Below are 16,762 nucleotides of genomic sequence, written 5' to 3' on the forward strand. Positions count from 1 at the left end.
TCCTCCCACCTCAATGTTGGACATGGTGGGCATTGCCTTGCTGATGCAGACAGGGTGCACGTCTCTTTCCAGACCTGCTCCACCACCTTTTGCCCTCCACGTCACCGACCTACTCCCCCCCATCACCTTTGACCACCCCCCTCCCCGCCCCAGAATGTAACCTTTACTCTCCCTCTTTTACCCTGGACCCCATCACCATCCACCTCCAGATGCCACCCTGCCCACTCCCATTGTCCGTGCCACCTTTCTTGTCCCCCTCATGACCCTCCAAATGAGAACTACACCTGCCAAACACACCCTGATTCCTCTCACCCTTCCGCATCCCCTTCCCCCTCTCACTGTAACCGTTCCCTCCTACCACCAGTACCCTCAGTTCTCCCCCCAAGGACTCCACAATCAACTCAACAGACTCCACCTTATAAACACTCTGCCCCCTTGCCTGGACACCATACCCCACTTCCAGCATTACAACCCCCTTGGTGTCCTCCACTCCCCCTCCACTTCATGCCTTCAATCCCTCCTTGAAGACTTCCACCCCCCCTTCATGCCCTGAATCCCCCTTCCCATGCGTTGCATCTCCTATTTGTACAGCGTTGCGTTCCCAGTAAGTCCTGGAAGTCTGCTTCACCAGGTGCGTGACGTGTATGTTGGGTTGTGGAACCGAACGGTCTGAATTCCCATCAGCGGGGCGGAAATTTGAAGGGAACAAGATTCAACAAGGTTGGGGCTTGAATGAGCATTCATGAGGTGCAAAAGGGGTTCCCGACGCACATCAGCACGAAAGTCAGCCCACCATTAACTTGCCGTGAAAGTCGGGCGAACAAGGTTCTGACCACATTTCCCAACGTCGGGAAACCAAATTTTCTCAATCTCCCCACATCTTCCACCCCAGTCCGTCAGCACTCTCGATGCTGGCAGGAGGGGACAATTCCACCCATATCTGCATAGATCCGTGATATAAAACACACACAACCAGCTTCACTGAATCCTGACCACCCCCCGCCCCCCACCCCCCTCCCCCCCACCCCCCCAAAAAAAGAAGAAAAACAGTTTCCTTTCCTTCTATTCACTCCTATATGTGGTCGGGTGCGTTGGTTATTGTTTGAAAGGTTTGAACAGACCTCCCCGAGGCTCGTCCAAAGGGCCACCTTTGTGCGTGGGATCAGAACTGCCGGCAGGTTATCCAAGCAAAGGTAGCACCGTGGCCAACCTGATCCCATACCAAAAACAAAAATAAAAATACCTGGAAAAACTCAGCAGGTCTGACAGCATCTGCGGAGAGGGACACAGTGAACGTTTCGAGTCTGTATGACTCTTCATCAGAACTAAGGAAAAATAGAAATGAGGTGAAATAAAAGCTGGTTTAAGTGAGGGGGGGCGGTGGGTGGTGGGACAGGTAGAGCTGGATAGAGGGCCAGTGATAGGAGGAGATTGCCAAAAGATGTCATAGACAAAAGAACAAAGAGGTGTTGACGGTGGTGATATTAGCTAAGAAATGTGCTAATAGGTGACTTGTCCCACCCGCCCCACCCGCCTTAAACCAACTTATATTTCACCTCTCTTTTATTTTTCCTTAGTTCTGTTGAAGAGTCATACGGACTCGAAACGTTAACTGTGTTCCTCTCCGCAGATGCTGCCAGACCTGCTGAGTTTTTCCAAGTATTTTTATTTTTGTTTTTGTTTTGGATTTCCAGCATCCGCAGTTTTTTTGCTTTTATGCTCTGATCCCATACCCTCTCCCTGCCAAATATAGCTTACTCCTCAATGGGTTCTTTCCAACAGGGGTCACTGGGATGAAGAATTCAGATGGAACGGAGAAGCTAACCATAAAGTATCTGATCTCCAAAGTTCCTCGGAAGATTTGAAGAGCAGTGGCAGGCTGGGAGGCCAGAGGGGGAGAGGGATTGGAAAATAACAGGAGACACATGAGGGTGACTCCCTGACGCATTCCCACCGCAGGGGAGGTTACCCACCAGCGGCCGGGGGGGTGGATCGGCTGCCCACTGGACAGGGGGGTGGGCAGCCAATAAGCATATTTAAGGTCCCAATTAGAGGCCATTTAGAGGGCCCACCAGCATTCTCTCAGTGGTGGACTGGCTGCCGCTGAGTGACCAAGGTTGCTAGCTTCATGCAGGTGGCTTCGCTGCAGCATTAGACCATAAAACATAGGAGCAGAAATTAGGCCATTCGGCCCATAGAGTCTGCTCTGCCATTCAATCATGGCTGATACCCTGGACCCTCTCCAGGGCCAGAACATCCTTCCTGAGGTACGGGGCCCAAAATTGCTCACAATATTCTAAATGTGGTCTGACCAGGGCTTTATAAAGCCTCAGCAGCACATCCCTGCTTTTATATTCTAGTCCTCTCGAAATAAATGCCAACATTGCATTTACCTTCCAACTACTGATTCAACCTGCAAGTTAACCTTAAGAGAATCCTGGACTAGGACTAGCAGCAGTTCGAAGGCTTCCCTTCCAACCAGAGGGCCGCCTGCTTAACCCCTCGAAATACTTATTTTTTAACTTACCTTACATGAGGGCACGTCCATGTGTGGCCTCTTGATCCCCGACCTGCCTCAGCTGTGCCCACGTCTGCCGGCGAGGTGGGCTGGCTCCCGTGGCTTTGGAGCTGCCGGACCTCCGATTGATGCCGGCATCATCGGGAGCCCACCCGCTGTCCTTAATTGGACGGTGAGCTTGGGGGCAGCCAACCAGGAGGCCGCCTCTGGGAAAATAGCGCCCCCCCCCCACCACCCCACCCCCAAGTCTGTTCCCAGTAAATGCAGGCTCAAGATCCCCATTTGGTTCCAATGTCAGGGTATTGAAGGTTGTGGAAAAATCCAGCTTTTGATAGGAATCGCAGGTCATGCCATTGGATTATACATAATTTTCACACAGGAGCTAATTCCAACATTAGGTGAACCGCTTAACAATGAGGTGATTTTGTTTCGGAGTACGGGGAGCTGCTAAATGGAGAATAGGCTGAACATTTCAAGTATTGCTTGGCATACTTACATTCTAGGGTCCAGCCAACAGTGTCCTGTTGACTGTATTCTAAAATATGAATGACCACCCCCACAATAACCGACCGCACTACAGATTCCTAAAACCGTGCAGCCACAAAATGCCATTTTGCATGCAATCTAATTGCAGGGGAATGAACCCACAAGGTTGCAAGCGTGTATCATCGGGTTGCTCTATAATATCGCAAAGCTCGTCAGACTGAATAGTCCATTTCAGACTGACATGCAATGTCAAACCGATACTAGGAAGGTTGCACACGGGAGTCATTTTTGGAAGTTTAGAAAAACAAGGCGAAATATTCAGCTGACTGTACAAGATACTGACAGACCTTAAGGAAGTTAAACATTTGTTCTTGCCAATTCTACCAGAACAATGGTTGATTATTACTGCTTGTGGAACTTCTAAGTACAAGGTGTTTTTCACTTCTAATTCTCAGAAAAAATGTCTGATTCAATGGGCTATGACTGTTGTGTGTGGCACAAGGGGCAGTGGGTTATATTAGGGTTATACCATGTTGGCACAAGGGGCAGTGGGATATATTGGGGCTATACCACGTGTGGCACAAGGGGCAGTGGGATATATTAGGGTTATACCACATGTGGCACATAGAAACATATAGAAACATATAGAAACATAACAGAAACTAGGAGCAGTATTAGGCCATTCGGCCCTTCGAGCCTGCTCCGCCATTCATCATGATCATGGCTGATCATCCAATTCAATAGCCTGCTCCCGCTTTCTCCCCATGTCCTTTGATCCCTTTCGCCCCAAGAGCTATATCTAACTCCTTCTTGAAAACATACAATGTTTTGGCCTCAACTACTTTCTGTGGTAGCGAATTCCACAGGCTCACCACTCTCTGGGTGAAGAAATTTCTCCTCATCTCAGTCCTAAATGGTCTACCCTGTATCCTCAGACTGTGACCCCTGGTTCTGGACTCCCCCACCATCGGGAACATCCTTCCTGCATCTACCCTGTCTAGTCCTGTTAGAATTGTATAGGTTTCTATGAGATCCCCCCTCATTCTTCTGAACTCCAGCGAATGTAATCCTAACCGACTCAATCTCTCCTCATATGTCAGTCCCGCCATCCCAGGCATCAGCCTAGTAAGCCTTCGCTGCATTCCCTCTATAGCAAGAACATCCTTCCTCAGATAAGGAGACCAGAACTGCACACAATATTCCAGGTGCGTTCTCACCAAGGCCCTGTATAATTGTAGCAAGACATCCCTGCTCCTGTACTCAAATCCTCTCGCTATGAAGGCCAACATAACATTTGCCTTCTTTACCGCCTGCTGCACCTGCATGCTTACCTTCAGTGACTGGTGTACGAGGACACCCAGGTCTCGTTGCATATTCCCCTCTCTCAATTTATAGCCATTCAGATAATAATCTGCCTTCCTGTTTTTGCTACCAAAGTGGATAACCTCTCATTTATCCACATTATACCGCATCTGCCATGCATTTGCCCACTCACTCAGCTTGTCCAAATCACACTGAAACATCTCTGCATCCTCCTCACAGCTCTCCGTCCCACCCAGCTTTGTGTCATCTGCAAATTTGGAGATATTACATTTAGTTTCCTCATCTAAATCATTCATATATATTGTGAATAGCTGGGGTCCCAGCACCGATCCCTGCGGTACCCTACTAGTCACTGCCTGCCATTCGGAAAAAGACATGTCTATTTCTACTCTCTGTTTCCTGCCTGCCAACCAGTTCTCTACCCATCTCAACACACTACCCGCAATCCCATGCGCTTTAATTTTACACGCTAATCTTTTATGTGGGACTTTGTCGAAAGCCTTCTTAAAGTCCAAATAAACCACATCCACTGGCTCCCCTTCAACAACTCTACTAGTTACATCCTCGAAAAATGCCAGTAGATTTGTCAAGCATGATTTCCCTTTCATAAATCTATGCTGACTCTGTCCGATTCTGCACAAGGGATAGTGGTTTATATTAGGGTTATACCACATGTGGCACAAGGGGCTGTGGGTTATATTAGGGTTATACCATGTGCAGCACAAAAGCAGAGTGCTATTGCCAACCATTCTACAACCTGGAAATAATGTTGATGATGTCACATGACCTCAAGTCACACTAGATCATAAACCCATCACCAGCAATGCCATTGCCAATGTAAGAGTCTTCAACCAGCTGATTTCATTCGTAAAACAAAGCACTCTTACCCTAATGGCTTTCGCTAAGTGAGTTCTAGTTTTGTGCATGTGTTAGTGGAATCTAGCAGCTATGAACCACAATGCTTAACTTTGTTCAAAATGACACAATGTTCCTATGAATAGTCACTTGTTCTTTTTTGTTCCTTCCTTTGTACCATTTTCAGAGTTGGACCTTTTTTATTATTTGGAGCAGCTAAAGCAGTGTCGATCAATGTCCAATTTTCCAAGTCGGTCAACAGTACTTCCCTCTCAATAGGGATTTCAATGTGCACCAAGAATCCCAAGCTTTCTATGGATCTGCATGGTTGTTACTTCCATGAGCCTTACCAGGAGTTGCAAAACCACCAAGGTGCCCAAGCTTCTCAGAGAAGTAATACTAAACACCCCTTCCTTAATGCAACTTCAATAAGCACATCTACTGCCCGAGCGTTATTTACCCCCATTTCCCCACAACATCCCTCAACGCACAAGCCCATTTAGTGTTAATCTCTCCAAGAAATTTTGTATCAAAGGATTCACGCCCACCAGGAACTAGGTGAAGAATGAACAACTGTCAACACAAAAGACTCAAGTGCTGACTGAATGGAAACTCTGTCCCTCTTGGCCTGGAGCTGACCCCAGCTGCCAAAGGAGAAAGAAAAGTTCCCAACAAACTCTCACTCAAGGTGGTCATTTCTTAACTTACTTAACTTGGTTCATACTAGCTATTAATGTACCAACAAATCTGTATTCCTAGATCATATTCATTTTTATTTTGGGAATTCATTTGCCTTTTACTTCTTTTCTCTTCATGAAATCTTCCTGCACTAAGGACTTCCCCTGATTCAGTGGAAAGGTTAGATATGTGTTCTTAGAGTATTGCCAGTGTTACTATGGATCAACAGACTCTGTCCGGGAACAGTGCTCTCATGAGTAACTGGCCCCTCTGATTTCCTTTCCCGACCTTAAGGGAATACCAGGCTTCTATTGGTGCCTTCATCTCTGCCATTATCAGCATTCCAGTGAAAGGTGGATGCAAACCTCATAGTCCACCAATCAATGGTGCAAAACATTGAGTGTGGAATCGTCCCATTTTTGCACTAAGTGCGGTAGCGGGCGTGAAAAAAGACATCTTCCCTGGCGGCCACAATGGCGGGTTTTTGTGTCGTATTGTCCGCTTCCCGCCTCATTAATTATGCAGCCACAGGAAAAACGCCATCTCGCTGGCGGGCGGCCTCTGATTTGCCTGCCACACCGTTACCTCGCCACTTCCTCACGTTGGGCACCATATTTAAACTGCAGCTGTGCGCACACTTCTCAATGCTTGCAGCCCAGGGCTGCTCTGGTGAAGACATGGACCCAAAAGCTAGGGAGAGTGCAGCCCCCCCGATTCAGTAATGCATCCCTGGGAAGCCTTCTGGACACTGCTGGAGCCCACTGCGATGTCCTCTACCACCACTCTGGTCACAGGAGGGCCATCAGTCTCACCACTCCGGCTTGGGAGAGGGTGACAGAGGTGGTCAGTGCCAATGCTGGACACAAGAGGTCGGCCATCCAGTGCAGAAAACAGATGAATGATCTCAACCGTGCCATCAGGGTAAGGCAACCATCTCATCACTCTAAACTCACACACTCACAAGGTCATCGCACATTCACTGACATCTCACTCACTGCCAGCTCAAGGGACATCACCACTCACTCTCTAACACACAGCCTCACATCTCCATCTGGCCTCATCTCCTCTGGAGACAGCCTCCTCAGCTCACCATCTTGAGGCCATTTGTACAAATCAAAATGTGTCCCCACATACACCCTGGGATACCCCCTTCCCCAGTACAGCCCTCGCCCTGCAGCCTCTTCCCTTGCCGGAGGCCACTTCTCCCCCTTCCCCAAGTGAGCCCTAGCCCTGCAGCCATTGAAAAGCCACCCCAGCCGCACGGCTGGTCTAGTAGGTAGAGACTTGCACGTGAGCCCCCCCTAAAAGTGATGTGGCGCTGCCTGTGAAACCTGGCGCTGATGGCTACGAGTGCTGCCCGAAGCAAGGTAGGCAAACAAACTTTGAAGTCCCGAGTGAAGTGCAGCTCACCACATGCACATCACTTATGTACAGTTGTGAAACACGTCGGTGTGATTGTGCCCAGATAATCCAGCATGGAGGTGGGGGGGGATGATTCCAGCAAGCAGGGATTATAATGAGATGCTAAAGTATTGAAATTGTGCTCCCGATATGCAGCGGCAGGAAACACGGCCTGCCATTGACGGGCGGAGCGGACCATCGCAAACTGGTTTCAAGAAGGCGTGAAACTGATTTTTGGCCTTCTTGCCATATTGTCCGCTCAGGCCCGGCATGATGCCCCCCGCCAATGGGACCGGACGATGCCGCCCTACACCTTCACTGTGCCACCCTCTTAAACTATTGGGCTATCGAAAATTTGGTGTCGCAGCAGAATCACAACTGTATACAATGCTGAGATTTATATAACAGGAAGGCTATAACTCCTTAGCAGGTCATATGTCAGGAGACTGTAAGTTATCGGTTCTATATGCTCGTCAGTATTTTCCTTCTCTCTCTCTCTTTCCATTAACACATGCTGGGGCGGGCTTCCAAAGATGCTGGCATCTCTATATGTAAATCTTTAGAGTGACTGTTAGAAAGCTTTCCAATGTTGGAGGACCAGGTTAGCTGAGCCTGTTGCTGGTGTCAGCAAATTTCCACCGATGTGCACTTTCTGACAATGACTACTGGATTGTGGTCAGAAGTGGAAATACTGCCGAGCCCATAGGCATTGGGGTCAACTATAGCGCCATACTGTTGCCCCACTGAGAATAACTCATTCAATTCAGAAGAGCAATTAAACCTTTTGCCTTACTGGTTTATACAGTTCAGTACCACTGGGTGTGGATGGGAGAACTTGCCTGCATGTTTTCTTAAAGAGATTGAGAGAGGAGGAAATGGAATGTGAAGTTCTGTCCAAATTCCCACAATCTTACCCTTAGGAAACCAAAAACATCTAAGGAAAACAACCCAAAGCTTCCTAAAAGCAATAGGTTATTTACACAGAATAATGATTCATGAGGAAAGCAATGCAAATTAATAAAGAATTTTTGATACAAACCCAATCATCACTTAAGCAGTTGGGGTTTGGTTGCGAATTCTGTTTTATCCGAAGGTCTCTGGTGTAGATACTAAAAACAGACTAGTAAATAAAATAAATATGTTAATAACTTCAACACAAATACATTGCTGAAAATCTTCTATAAACTACTCGGTTAACATATTACTGTTAGACCATAAGACCATAAGACATAGGAGCAGAAATTAGGCCATTTGGCCCATCGAATCTGCTCCGCCATTCAATCATGGCTGATAACTTTCTCAACCCCATTCTCCCGCCTTCTCCCCGTAACCTTTGATCCCCTTACCAATCAAGAACCTATCTATCTCCGTCTTAAATACACTCAATGACCTGGCCTCCACAGCTTTCTGTGGCAATGAATTCCATAGATTCACCACTCTCTGGCTAAAGAAGTTTCTCCTCATCTCTGTTCTAAAAGGTCTTCCCTTTACTCTGAGGCTGTGCCCTCGGGTCCTAGTCTCTCCTACTAATGGAAACATCTTCCCCACGTCCGCTCTATCCAGGCCTTTTAGTATTCTGTAAGTTTCAATCAGATCCACCCCATCTTTCTAAAGTCCATCGAGTATAGACCCAGAGTCCTCAAATGTTCCTCATATATTAAGCCTTTCATTCCTGGGATCGTTGTCTTTAATGTTGTCTTTAATGTACAATGAATTTGTTTTCATTTTCCATTTTTTTTAAAGGAACATCTTTCCTTTTTTCCCTCAACAAGTGGGCTCCTTGTGATACTTGTCAAGTTAACGCTCACTGTGTTGATTTACATATGAAGAATGGAACTTAAACAAGGTTTTCAGAGGCTCCCACGCTCCACCATCATAAGGACTGCAGTGGCTCAAGGAGACCCACCATTTCCATTTCATGGCAACAATGGTGGTGTAATAAGTGTGACCTTGCCAACAATGCCCCATATTCTTTCTACAAATTTTAAACTGTCTTCAAAGAAAGAGACACAAAGCAAAGAACAAAGTAAGTTTAATGGATTCACAAAGTATAAATGTGCCAACTCCATTCCTGCTTATTTTAACAGGACACTTCAATCTTCGAAGTGTATGAAATATAGAAATAGGAGCAGGAGTAGGTCATTCGGCCCTTCGAGCCTGCTCTGCCATTCTATATGATCATGGCTGATCTTCTATCTCAATGCTGTACTCTTGCACTCCCCCATACCCCTTGATGCTTTTGAGTCCAGAAATCTATCAATTTTCTTCTTCAACATATTCAATGACTTGGCCTTCATAGCCCTCTGTGGTAGAGAATTCCATAGGCTCACCACCCTCTGAGTGAACACGTTTCTCCTCATCTCAGCCCTAAGTGGCCTACCCTGTATCCTGAGATTGTGACCCCTTGTTCTAGACCCCTCAGCCAGAGGAAATATCATCCCTGCATCCAGCCTGTCCAGCCCTGTCAGAATTTTACATGTTCCAATGAGATATGAATGAGATATATGTGCCCATATTTATAGGATTGCCACTTTTGGCTACAGTGGATTCCTGTAAATTCATATAGCCTCTTTTTGTTCCAACCCTTTTTGTAATAAATGGGAAATACATTTTGGAAGAAGCAGTGTGTCAAAGGCATTCTGATAATTAGATTTTCTTCAACCATTTTGCAACCACAAGGGCTGCTGGGACAGCTTGGTCCCTCTGAGTCAGATCAGAGCTTCCTCCCGGTAAGTGAATTTAGTATTGCGTGGTTTTGCTTGGTTTACTGGTATGTGACATAACATATGAACTGTTTCAAAATATCCTACTCCAATTGCAGCAGTGCAAAGTTTTCATGGTGAAGATCTTGTTGTGCAATGGATAGCATCCCTGAGTCCCAACCCAGGACTTGATGGCCAAAGAAGATGTGTTCATAACGTGGTCAAATAGGTTGAGTGTCAACCTGCAAATCCTTCCAATACACACCAATGCCAGGTGGTAAGAGCGGGAAAGATTCCTGGTCAGCTACATGGCGGAAAAAATCTTTGGAGCCTCTACCATCACTATCCATAGCTCCAGGCTACAACATGCATTTTGCCATAGCAACTCAGACTTCCTGAGTGAACTGTGACACACCACCAAAGTTTCCATCAATACTTGTGCATAAAGCCACATTACTTCACCCCATGTTGCACATGTCTGTATGCAACAAGTTCCCACTCATAATAGCTCAAAGAATGGGTTTGGGGGTGGTGTTTTCCCCAGAGACTGACAAGTGGTGGGGGCTGGCAGATTCCTGCCAGGGGACAGTGTGTCAGTTGCCTGCCGGGATTTTTCCAGGGACAGTGACAGCAACCTGTCCGACAGTGATGGGAAGCTGATTGCGGCATGACTCATTAGCTCACAGGAGCCAAGTGCATAGTGGGAGGATCTAACGGTTTGAGATTTACGTGACATCTGACATTTGTTTGATGAAAATGGCATAGACCTACCATAGCAGCAGTCTCTCACAGAGACTGCTGTCACAGGGAGTGCTTGGGTTTAAGAGAAGCCTTCTGGCACCTTCATCCTCGTCTCTGTTCCATTCTGTTGCTTCCTCTCACGTCCAAGTCACTGAAGTCAAAGTAAAGGTTGCAGGAATCTCTCACATTCCGGCTCCTGATTCCCCCTCCTGCCTCCTGACCCCACCTCCTGACAACTGGAGCTATTGAGACAGATTTTTGTTGACTGAGGGTATCAAGTGACATGGAGTAAAGGCTGATAAATGAGGTCAAGCTACAAATCAGCCGTGATCTAATTGAATTGTGGAGCAAGTTCAAGAGGCCAAATGACCTCCGCCTGGGCCTATATTTACCATAGATCGTAGTTTATAAGTCAATCCGATGTATAAGATGACCTAATATTTTCGGCCCCAAAAATCATGTTTTTGCATATGGGTTTAAGAGAAGCCTTCTGGCACCCCTGATTGTAAGGTGACCGTGGAGGTGGTCCACGAATTGGCTGCCCTCCCCTAGAATTAAGACAAGAAGCCAGGCTACGGCAGCGAGCAGGGTCTGGGCCCAGAAATAGCCCCACCTCCTGAATATTTTCAAAGTTAGTGAAATTCAGCCCTGTTATTAACATTCAAATCTCCAAGTTAGTCATTTCCAGTTCTGGGAATCACAAATGGAAGCCAAACAAGTCAGTGGTGAGAGCATGAGTAACCAGAGGACTCAGATCAAAGGCGATTGGCAAAAGAACCAGGGAGGACATTAATAAAATAAACATTCTGCAGCGAGTTGTTGTATTCTGGAATACACTGGAAGGGTGCGGGAAGCAGATTCAATCATAATTTTCAGAAGGGAATTAGATAAAGGAAGGAAAAACAAAACCTACAGGGGAAAGAACAGGAAAGTGGGGCTAAATGGATAGCCCTTTGCTGGCACAGATAAGTTGGGCCTGTGTGTCAGTCTATGATCCATATACTAGAGAACGTCTGATCTTTGCAATGGGGAAAACCAGTGATAATATCAGCAACATTCCAGGAACCATTGAGATTCTGGAGCAAAATATGCTTCAAGCATGCACTACTTTTCTTGTGTGTGTGCGTAGAGACGAGGGGCAGCATTTTATGGGAGGGTGGATGGCACGCCACCCATCTCGCCACAACCCCCGGAAGCAAAGACAGCATGGAGCCAACTTGTTCCATGCTGGCCCACCCCACGGCCATAACAGTTTTACAGAGCAGGCGGCTAGGACAAAAGGGGTTTACACTACCTTAGGTCTGCCCCCTGATGGGCAAAGGGCACCCCCCCACCTCCCCCCAAAGATACTATCTCCACTTCCTTCCTGCCTTTTTAAAAAGCTTTTTAAAATAAAAAACGGCCTGACCGGTCCTGCCCAACTGCTCACACCAACGCTTTTATGGCGTGGGCAGCATATTATCGGGGTCAATTGGCTTGTTAACAAGCTCAACCGACGGCTGATCGTTGAGGCAAATATAACAGGCCTTTTCTTGTGTGTGTGCCTGCCCACTCCTCTACCCGCCCCGTGTTATGGGGGGGTGGGGGGGTGAACCTGGGTTTGGGCGGCAAGATCGTATTTTATGTGGCCCCCCCAGCACCCCCGCCGAAAACACACCCAGCGGGAGCACGTAAAATCCAGCCCCAGATATGGAAGTACAAGAGAAAGGGTGCCACGCACAGAAAAAAAGACAATCATGTTATGAGAGCATTGGGTCTTGGATGGAGTTCATGCCGTCTTGTGAATGTTTCTCCTTAGGTTCCCCACTGCCACGAACATAATTGTAGCCTTATGATGGCACGAATGCAAACTTGTCCTTTGTTGTAGAACACAGATGGGTTTAATATTGCTGACAGGGAGACATGTTGCCAAAACTTTTCATTTTGCACCCATCGGGACAAATGCAAGAATGCCAAATTTCAAACAATCACAACAATTTCTAGTACAAGAGAAGAGATTGGTTGGCAAGTCGACTCCTATAGGTTGAGGCATTGCCATGGTGAAACCAACTGGGCATTATAAGCTCCCCAATCTGCCAGGTAATTCAAAAAAGGTGCAACGCTTGAATATATTCCTCTTGCTTGCAGAGAACGGGCCCCTGTGTATGAATGTATGGTGGTTCTAGAGTGTAAATGAGCCACATTACGAGTGCAACTGATTACCTTAAATACATTAAAATATCTTTATATATAAGTTAACACATTAATACATAATTATACATATATATAGTATTAATACATAATTATAGATGCTTTGTTGGCTGGCCAACTGTGAAGAGTAAGGAGGCTACAAAGTGACATAAATGGGTTAAGTGAGTGGGCAAAGATCTGGGCAAAAGGAGTATAATGTGGACGATTGTGAAATCGTTCATTTTGGCAGGAAGAATAAAAAAGAAGCTTATTATCTTAATGGTGAAAGATTGCAGAGCTCCAATATTCAGAGGGATCTGGGTTCCCAAGCGCATGAATCACAAAAGGTTAGTATGCAGGTACAGCAAGTAATTCGGAAAGCTAATAGAATGTTATCATTTATTGTGAGGGGAATTGATTACAAAAGAAGGGAGGGTATGCTTCAGTTGTACAGGGCACTGGTGAGACCACATCTGGAGTACTGTATACAATATTGGTCTCCTTATTTAAGGGAGGATGTAAATGCATTAGAAGCAGTTCAGAGAAGGTTTACTAGACCAATACCAGGAATGGGTGGGTTGTTTTATGAGGAAATAGCCTTTCCAGGTCAGGCTTGTATCTGCTGGAATTTTGAAGAGTAAGAGATGACTTAATTGAAACCTTTAAGATCCTGAGGGGTCTTGACAGGGTGGATGTGGAGAGGATGTTTCTTCTTATGGGAGAATCTAGAACTAGGGATGACTGTTTAAAAATAAGTGGTCGCTCATTTAAGACAGATGAGGAGAACTTTTTTCCCTTGGAGGGTTTTGAGTCTTTGGAACTCTCTTCCTCAAAAGGCGGTGGAAGCAGAGTCTTTGAATATTTTTAAGGCAGAGCTGGATAGATTCTTGATTAACAATGTGGTGAAAGGTTATCGGGGGGTAGGCAGGGGTGTGGGGTTGGGGTTACAATCAAATCAGCCTTGACCTTATTGAATGGCGGAGCAGACTCGAGTGGCCTATTCCTGCTCCTAATTCGTATGTTCGCATGCTGTACCTAAACTTCCAAAAGGCATTGACAAAATCCTGCATGAAAGATTAAATTCCAATCAATGGAGATCCCGGCTAAATCTTGTAAAGAAATAGCAAGTTGCCTTGAAGGGTAGAATGCAGTAGGTACTAATTAGAGGAGTTATGCTGGGTAGTGCAGATTTGAGGCTGTGGTTTGCTAAGTGGGGCACCTCAAGCATCAACATTGTGAATTCCACTGTTCTTAATTCATATCAATAATTGGATTCAGCAGCGTGGTGCAAATTAGTCAAAACGTGTAGATGCCCAGCAGGAAAAAAACAGGTCGGCCCAGTACTCTCATTCCCAGTTTTTACTGGTGTTCCATTTTAAGATATACAAGACCAGTTTGGAGCAGTATTCGTATTTCCCAGTTTTTACTAGTTTTTCCTTCTGGGCGATACTAAACTAGCAGGGTCAACTGAATCTCAGGTGACAGCTCAGGAGCTACGAGGTTAGTTGGACAAAGCATGTGAGTGGACAGAAACTTTCATATGGACAATTGCACCGAGGAAGCAAAAATGGGTCACGTGAGTGCTTTGTGGATGGTCTAATCAGAGAGGATGAAGGTGAAAAAGATTTCAGCTATCTTTTGTGTGACAAAGTGTTTCCTGTCATCAGCCCTGAATGGCCATAACCTTAATTTTAGGGTTATGAGGTATATTGATCTCATACAATCTCACACTTTCTTTGATCCTGTGTGTAAAAGCACTGTAGTGTGAACTTTTGTAGGCAGCTTCTGCCACCTCAGTGCTGGGTCAGAGGTGATTCCCATGATCTTTTAGTTTGTATATTTCTAACACCAAAGCCTCACTAGTGACACATCTGAGCACCTAAAAAGTCATGTCAATGGCATCCAACGATGCACAAGTACACTGCATTAGTATCAAAAATCCTCAGGAAATCAACTGCAAGTGCAACCTGAAGTGACGATTGTGGACATACATACTTTGAAATCCTTGGACATTTGTGCATCCAGCAGAGCGACCTTGGCATCTGAACTTTCCCTGAGCAGATTCCACAATTCTGCTGAGCCAGGGTGACCTGTGAGGAACAACCCATGGGTTAAGTAGTGAATAAAGAATCATAGAATCAAGAGAGGCAGATATCTAGGGTCAGTTCTGATAATAAATGCATAACTGATTTATGGCCGTAGCATAATCTCAGTAAACCTGTGCACTGAAACTGGGTTTGTCAGCACCATCTTGTGCTACAGGTACCGCCCATTCTGTAAATGTGAGCCCCTAGAAAGAAAAACAGTTAAAAACTGGGAAATAAGCATACTGGTCTGGACTGGTCTTCTATACCTTAAAATGGAACACCAGTAAAAAATGGGAAGAGTACTGGTCTGAACTGTACTTTCCTTCTGGGCCTAGCTGTGATGGGGCTTTCAGCCACAGTTTGAGTAAATGCATCAACCTAGAAAACCAACAGCAGACCCAGAAGCATCAAAAGAGTGGACAACTCAGAATTCACCCTGGTTATAATCATGTGACACGTGGCTATGATAGGTACAAATTTATATAGTGGAGGGATGTGGCAAAATTGGGGATCTTTGCTCATTTCTCCTACATATAACATGACTCTGTTTTCAGCAGTCTTGCCTCTGTGCCAGAAGGTTGTAGATTTAAGTCCCGCTCCAGGACTTGAGCTCAAAAATCAAGCTGCCACTTAGATAGCACTGCTGGAGGTGCTGTCTTTTAGAGGCCGTGTCTGTTCTCTCTCAGGTGGATGTAAAAGATCCCATGGCACAACTTCGAACAAAGGCAGGGGAGTTATCCTTGGTGTCCAGGCCGATATTTATCCCTCAATCAACATCAGATTATCTAGTCATTATCACATTGCTGTCTGTGGGAGCTTGCTGTATGTAAATTGGCTGTCATGTTTTTCACATTACAACAGCAATTACACTTCAAAAGTACTTCAAAAGGCTCTAAAGAACTTTGGGATGTCCTGTGGTCATGAAAGGTGTTATATAAATGCATGCCTTTTTGAAATTGGAACAGGAATAGGCAGGATCTGGAACCTGTTCTGTCATTCAATTAGATCACGGCTGATCTCCACCTGAACTTCATTTTCCCACCACTACTCCATATCTCTTCAAATCCTTATTGAACAAAAATCTCAGTCTTGAAAGCTTACTTGTCCCCCCCATCAGCAGCCTCTGACTTTAGGGGAGAGAATTCCAGGTTTCTACTACCTCTGGCAGCAGTATCAGGGCTGCCCACTGGGTCGAAATCTGAAACACTCTCTGCGTTAGTTTGTGAGAGGGAAGTAGTTAATTCACCCACGCCATTGCTTAGCGCTGTCCCCGTTCTTACTGTTGTAGCTTACAGGTCAGTAATGTCCCGTGATCAATGTTCCATGGTCAGTTGCCCTAGTTTCCGTGGAAGGCCAGTTTCTGGTGATTCAATGCTTTCAGACACCCGTGGCCGTTGCTCTGTGCTTTTATAAAACCGACACTTCTAGATCCTCCTAGGATTGGTGTAAACCTCCTGTGACTGATGGCCTCCCAGGTTGCCACTTTGAGCTCCCAGTGACCATTGCTCCAGATTTCCCTGGTGAACAGGATTTTCAAACAGAGTCCCTCCACTCCAAGGGGCCACCAGCTTTGATGCCGACTGTTTTTTATTTTGTTGCCGATTAGCTTAAGTTTTGTAAGCCCCAGCTATGTTATATCCAAATTACCTCATCATGCATGATTATGATTCAGCTTTGGCTGTCATCTGATACACCATACACCATACATCATCACTGCATAAACGCTGGATCCTTAAATGGGACACAAGTTACTAGTGTGTTAGTCACATAATAAATCTCTGCTGCTGCAGGGTCCAGATCCT

At 45.9% G+C, this 16,762-nt stretch overlaps 1 protein-coding gene across 6 annotated transcripts in view; it reads right to left on the reverse strand.

The window, feature by feature from the left end:
* Positions 1–16,762, reverse strand: part of LOC144687227 (uncharacterized) — an 84,416-nt gene that overhangs the window by 33,658 nt on the left and 33,996 nt on the right. For 4 of the 6 annotated variants that reach the window (XM_078553037.1, XM_078553034.1, XM_078553036.1 and 1 more), the window contains 2 exons: positions 14,869–14,963; positions 8,301–8,381 (listed from right to left, as the gene is read on the reverse strand). In XM_078553037.1, the coding sequence (XP_078409163.1) occupies positions 8,301–8,381; positions 14,869–14,963 (176 nt within the window). The remainder of the gene's footprint in view (positions 1–8,300; positions 8,382–14,868; positions 14,964–16,762) is intronic. The other 2 variants (XM_078553038.1, XM_078553035.1) reach the window with 1 other exon arrangement.

The sequence above is a fragment of the Cetorhinus maximus genome, chromosome 12 (assembly GCF_964194155.1).
Source record: "Cetorhinus maximus chromosome 12, sCetMax3.hap1.1, whole genome shotgun sequence".
NCBI lineage: Eukaryota > Metazoa > Chordata > Chondrichthyes > Lamniformes > Cetorhinidae > Cetorhinus > Cetorhinus maximus.